Below are 6,000 nucleotides of genomic sequence, written 5' to 3'. Positions count from 1 at the left end.
CTGTGGGAAAACTTGGTGTGTGTGTGTGTGTGTGTGTGGTAAGGGGGTAAACTAGGCCTGTTAAACTCATTCATTGAGGCCATGGAAAAAAAGAGGCCAAAAAACATTTGCATATTTTGCTTCATTAAGACATTTTATTACTAAAGTTCTGATTTCTCTAAGGCAGCAGTTGTGTCCACAGGGGTCTCTATGCAGTGAATAAAATACAATGGTACAAAAATCATCCTTGCTCTCTTGTGCTACAAACTTCATTAGACAGCGGTAAATAAAAGAACACAAAGACAACAGCATATACACTACATCCACTTTCACCTTCAAGTATGCTTCTATCCAAAGTGACTAGTGGAATTGGCCGCACACGCACATGCATGCGCACACACACACAATACACACACAATACACGCACAATACATACACAATACATACACAATACACACACCTCATGGAAACAATAGTTTAAAATGACCTTCGGTAAGGAATGTCCCATATTATCTCTACAGCTCACGCACACACCTCCAATGTTTAAGTAAGACTTTTAGCAAAGATTCAAGCAGTTCAGTGCAGCGAAAGGACATTAAAGACGAGTTGTTCCGTCAGCATCCTCATCGACACCTTTCATGTGAGATTAGATGATTTAAACACAAACGCTTCTGTCCGATGCCTCTTTGGTTAATCAACTGAAATGACAGGATCAACTACTGCTACACAACGCTGACGACATCAACAATGACTGACAGGAATCATAGGAGTACCGGTCCCTAAGCAAAAGTGCACCTTGTCATTATTTTGAAAACACAAAAACAACACAGGTTAAGAAATTAAATAGTTGTACCTTCAGTTGGAAATCACAACATCTCATATGTGTGTGTGGAGTCAATAAGAGTCTAGACTAGGCACACACTGTATTGGCTGACTGTCATATCGTGTTCATATATAGACTGGAGAATCACGGCCCAGTATCGTGTGTGTCCAACTGTTGGCGCGTACCTCAGAGATCACATATGTACAATATATACATAGAAATATCAGGTCAACCAGAACTATGCTTGTTTGAAAGCTCACACTTAAAACTAGTGATCGAAGCTCATGTACCAAATAAGATTTTCCAATCTTACATGGACAGGAAACACAATCTGGACAGACATGGTGGTCCTGCATCTTTACAAGTTGACACCAGTACTCAGGGACACACACGGGCCGTGATTTATACAGACACACACGTATATATCCATATCACTTCACTACATAAAAGCGCCCGGTAAAAAAAAAACCTCCAACCTCCTCTTCTCATGGGCCCAGCTCATCACTAACGTGCCGGTCTGTCTGGACGAGCGGAACCCTTGTGATCCAATGAGCTACGATCCCAGACCTGCCTTTGAAATGTCAGTTGCAGACACACAAAGCCTGAAATGTCTGTGAGTCTGTGAAACCAGGACCAAGCAGTAGTTGCATACATCTGCAGTACACTGGCGTAGAGTACTTGGGTTTATTCAACGGTTTGGATGGGGTGACTGGTCTCATAATCATGATGGTTGGAACTACTCTGTAGCACTGAGGGACAGTCCTGGCTGCTCAAGTTCTTCTAGCACAGAATATTCCAATTGCATGTGTTTTTTGTTGTTCTGAATGAATAAATGAGCAGTTTATCAGTCGTTCTCTATCCACATGTGCAGTCCCGTTTCCAGGGTTTCAGGCGGAGGTCTTCCCTGGTCCCCCTTGCTAGGGGTACCGCGACCTAGAATGATCTCCATTCAAAATATCCTCCAACACAACAATGATTGGTTGTGTTTATTACTCATACTTGGTTGTAATTCACATTCATCTAAAATGGAGCCTAATCTCTCCAAACACTGAAGCATTTAAACAGTCAGACAATCGAGACAAAATGGTGTGAAATGTTGTGTTTGTAGGAATAAAACAGTCTTGAGACTTATGATTTCTGTCTCCATCAGCAACCATAAGACCAAGTCATCACTTGATACCGGAACAGCGGCAAACAACTGCAATCCAGTGTTTAGTCTTCTGCAATAACATTTACAAGATTAAGAAAATAAAACATAATAAAATTACCCTTCATATTAACTGTACCTTCAATCCATACAGTAAAAATCAGTCTGTCTATGTACAAGCGAGTATTTCCACTGTGCAAAACACACCTCACAGACTCAACCAGGTGAGAAAATGTCCTTGACATTTGTACTGTACATGACATTACTTCCTGTCATTGTTAACTCACTTCCTGTCGATGAAGGCCCGTCTCCTACAGTGACTCTTCCTGACTACCATTATTCCTTCTTCAGATGACAGTCGTCAAATCATCCTGTGCTTCATTTGGTCCTTCAGAATTAATGTCTTTGGATTGTGAAGAACATTCCCCTCCATGGCCTCCTCCCTAACGACAAACTCAACAGTGTTCCTGTTTCCTTCTTTATCAACATTTCTTTAAATAAAATAAAAAGAAAAGCTTCTTGGCCTTCATTAGGATAAATACCAGGGAGTAAAATATCCTCTATGAAAGAACAAGTCTCTCAAAAGAACAAAAACAAAAGATAAAAGAACATTTTCACAGGAAATGTTTCTTTGCCGTGAGCTCCATTTGCAGGTTCACAGGTCTTCCTGTCCCTGTCGTGGCCCACAATGCAGCGCGTCAGCGGAGGTGAGCGAGAGAGCAGGTTTCTAACCACAGTCCTGGACCCCAGACCACAACCCCAGGTCCACAGTCCTGGACCCCAGACCACAACCCCAGGTCCACAGTCCTGGACCCCAGACCACAACCCCTGGTTCGCAGTGGGGGTGCAGGCGACAGGGGGCTACAGAGGCCGGTTGGGGACCGGACGGACCTTGGGTCTTCAGAAGAAGATGACGTCCTCCTTGGCCAGCTCCTCTGTGACCGTGTAGGGAGGGGGCAGACTGTGGCTGTGGCTCAGGCCTGAACTGTGCATGGGGGGCTGGGCTGGGGGGTGGAGAGGGGCAGGGGCCTGCATGGGGGGCTTCTGGGCACTGGCAGGGTGGGGGGTGGTGGCATTGGTGGGGGTGGCGGGCGTCTGGAGGTCCGGGCCACCGTCTGGAGGGCTGGCGAGATCTGCGCAGACACGGTTTAATCAGTCAGCCAGTCAGCTGATGACAGTAGATAAGATCAACTTAACTGCCCTTATTAACGCTGGCAACAACATAACTCAACAGGCAGCTGAGCAGACAAAGAAAGCATTCAGTAAGCACATGAGCCGTTGAGAGATGAACTGAAGCATATGTACACAAATCCATAAAACGAGATTAAAACAACACCAACAACAGCACTGTCCTGGCATGAAGCCGCTGACAAAATAACAGTCAGCAGTATGACAATAATTACAGGGAAGTAGGTGGCAGATTAAGAGCTGTTTACACAGGGAGAGGCTGAGGGTTGGTAGTGGTTGGCTTTACAGGGGAATGTGTTTGGGTGGGTAGGGTTGGGTTTGCCCAGGTGGAGAGTCTGTGTGTGTGTGTGCGCACGTGCATCTGTAGTGTGTGTGTGTGTGTGCATGCGTGTGAGAGTGAGTGTGCGTGCTAATGTGGGGTGTGTGTGTGTGTGTGTATGTGCGCACGGCGTGTGTGCGCGCGCAAAGGTGCGTCTGTGTGCGCGTGTGTGAGAGCGAGTGTGTGTGTGGTGTCTTACCCGCGTGGAGGACGTGGGAGGGGGGCAGGGAGACAGAGGGGGGGTGCTGCTGGCTGGGGCTGACGGAGCGCCTGGCTCTCAGACTGCTGTCCTCTCTGGACGACAGCTTCATGGGCAGCATCTGCTTCATATCCACAGAGGCTGAGACACATGCAGGGGGTGGAGAGAGAGAAGGGAGACAGAGAGAGAGAGGTGGAGAGGAGGGGGGGGGATGGCAAGAGAGAGAAATGGAGAGATAGGGGGGAGAGAGAGAGAGAAGGGAGACATTGATTGAGATGGAGAGAGAGGGGAGAGAGGGAGGGGAGATGGAGAGAGAGGGGGGAGAGGGAGGGGAGAGAGAGAGAGAGAGAGACCGAGATGAAGAAAAGGAACAGAAGGAGAGAGAGACAGAGAGGCAGATAGAGAGAGAAGGAGAGGGAGGGAGGGGGAGAGAGAGAGAGAGAGAGAGAAAGAGCCAGACAGACAGACAGAGAGATAGAGGAGAGATTTGTGACAGATCACAGCGTGTTACATGCATTACAAGGCTTTATTAGATCTGACTGCCCACTAATGTGATCATGAGGAGTCTCTGACACCCCTTAAACCGGCCCGGCGGTCGAGCCGTCACATAAACCGAACGGTTCAGCCCGCTGCGGCACGGACACCGGGACCGCCCCCGAGGGTGTTCTTACCGGCGCTGTCGGTGCGGTGCGAGGCCTTGCCCCGGCCGCCCTTCTCCTTGCCCCTGCTGAGGGCGGCCAGCTTGGTGGGGATCTGCTGCTGCACGCCCGCCTGCTTGTGATGCTGGTTGGTGGTGCTGAACAGGTGGAGCGGCACCTCCGTCTTCGGGGCGGCGCCGGCGGAGACGCCGCCCGCCGCCGCCGCCACACCACCGCCGCCGCCCTCCCGACGCGGGACCGGCTCTGGGCGCTCCGTGTAGTCGGCCGGCGCCACGGACATGCTGGGCCGCAGCGGCGCCTTCTGTGTGGGAGGGGGCGGGCCGAGGTCGGGGGCGGGTCCGCCGCCCAGGCCCATGAGGAGGAGGTCGCCGTTCAGACTGCCGGAGAGCGGCGCCACCTAGAAGGTGGAGGGAGGGAGGGAGGGCGAGAGAGAGAGATCATGAGACAGAGGTCATGAGACGGAGGTCATGAGACAGACAAGTTCGGAGAGCAGCCCGGTCAGATCTGATCTGAACCCTTCGGCATGAGGCTGACCAGCTCATGATTAGTGAGGACTTAGACATCTGTCCTTATGCTCCAGTCATATGTAGCCCAAAAATTTAGGCTAGCTAGTGGAACTCGGTATAGTATGTATTTATTAGCTGAGTTAGGGATGTTAACACACACACACACACACACACACGCACGAATGCACGAACGAACGCACGCACACACAATCTGTAAACTAGCTGAAAGCAGGCCAGACGCTCTCTTTGAACACAGCTTCCAAAGGGCACAGACAGCCTTAGCTCAGCAAAGAGGGGAAACACACGCACACACGCACGCACACATGCACACACGAACACACACACAGACACACACTTTGTGTATATTCAATCATACAGACTTGGAGCCGCTGTGCTATTAAGGAAACACAATCTGTTGGAGTGAAGTGTATTTATGGGATGAAGGGAGAATCAGAAACACATGCTGCTCTCTGCTGAGCATGCATCTTTTGATCTGTTCTTAGAGGCTTAGGGACAACACACACAACACACAATCACACACAAACAAAAAACGTGCGCACACACAAAACACAATCACACACACACAAGCAACCAAAACACGAGCGTAGGTGCAGACACACACACACACACACACACACAGTGCGTCTTGCTAAGCTCCACCAGCAAGGCTTCTGTCGTGAGATTACTGGAGACCCTAGGAGGAAGACCCCCGCTACAAACGTTGTCTCTGTAGGAGGGGGGCACACCGTCGCCTGCCATACTTTTTCCCCCGGACTACGGACCTTTGGAGGTAACTCGGTAACTCACCCAAGGGGTCAGGGTCTATGGGCCGGTTTGCGGGGGACTTTCGACCCCCCCAAAATGACCCCGCTCGTGAGGTAGTGCTCTTGCCGTGGGGGAAAAGTACTTTGTAGGTGAGGCGACATTTCTGATTGGCTGAGTGGTGAGCCTACAGGCAAAGTTTTATTTCAACGCTGCCATGGTTAAATTCACTGCGCAAAAAAGCTTCCATGGTTAGCGATCACGTTGATTTTCCAAATTTATTTTTTCTCTCTCTCGCAACTGCCTTGATATAGCAGCTATAAAGCAGGCGGGTCCCTTGTCTCTGCACCACGCAGGGGGAGAGAGCTTCTACCCCGCTGTCTGAACGCCATCTACATGGGGAGTTCTCTAGCGAATA

General features: G+C 49.8%; 1 protein-coding gene across 1 annotated transcript in view; it reads right to left on the bottom strand.

The window, feature by feature from the left end:
• Positions 1-2,849: 2,849 nt before the first annotated feature.
• arhgef18b (rho/rac guanine nucleotide exchange factor (GEF) 18b) overlaps positions 2,850-6,000 on the bottom strand; it is a gene marked incomplete at both ends in the record, with an annotated part of 62,485 nt that continues 59,334 nt past the window's right edge. Inside the window, 3 exons of the mRNA XM_084443937.1 lie at positions 2,850-3,082; positions 3,656-3,796; positions 4,327-4,711. Of these exons, the coding sequence (XP_084300063.1) occupies positions 2,850-3,082; positions 3,656-3,796; positions 4,327-4,711 (759 nt within the window). The remainder of the gene's footprint in view (positions 3,083-3,655; positions 3,797-4,326; positions 4,712-6,000) is intronic.

The sequence above is a fragment of the Borostomias antarcticus genome, assembly GCF_949987555.1.
Source record: "Borostomias antarcticus genome assembly, chromosome: 10".
NCBI lineage: Eukaryota > Metazoa > Chordata > Actinopteri > Stomiiformes > Stomiidae > Borostomias > Borostomias antarcticus.
The sequence above is the reverse complement of the archived record's forward strand: the minus strand, read 5'-3'. Positions and strand labels throughout refer to the sequence as shown.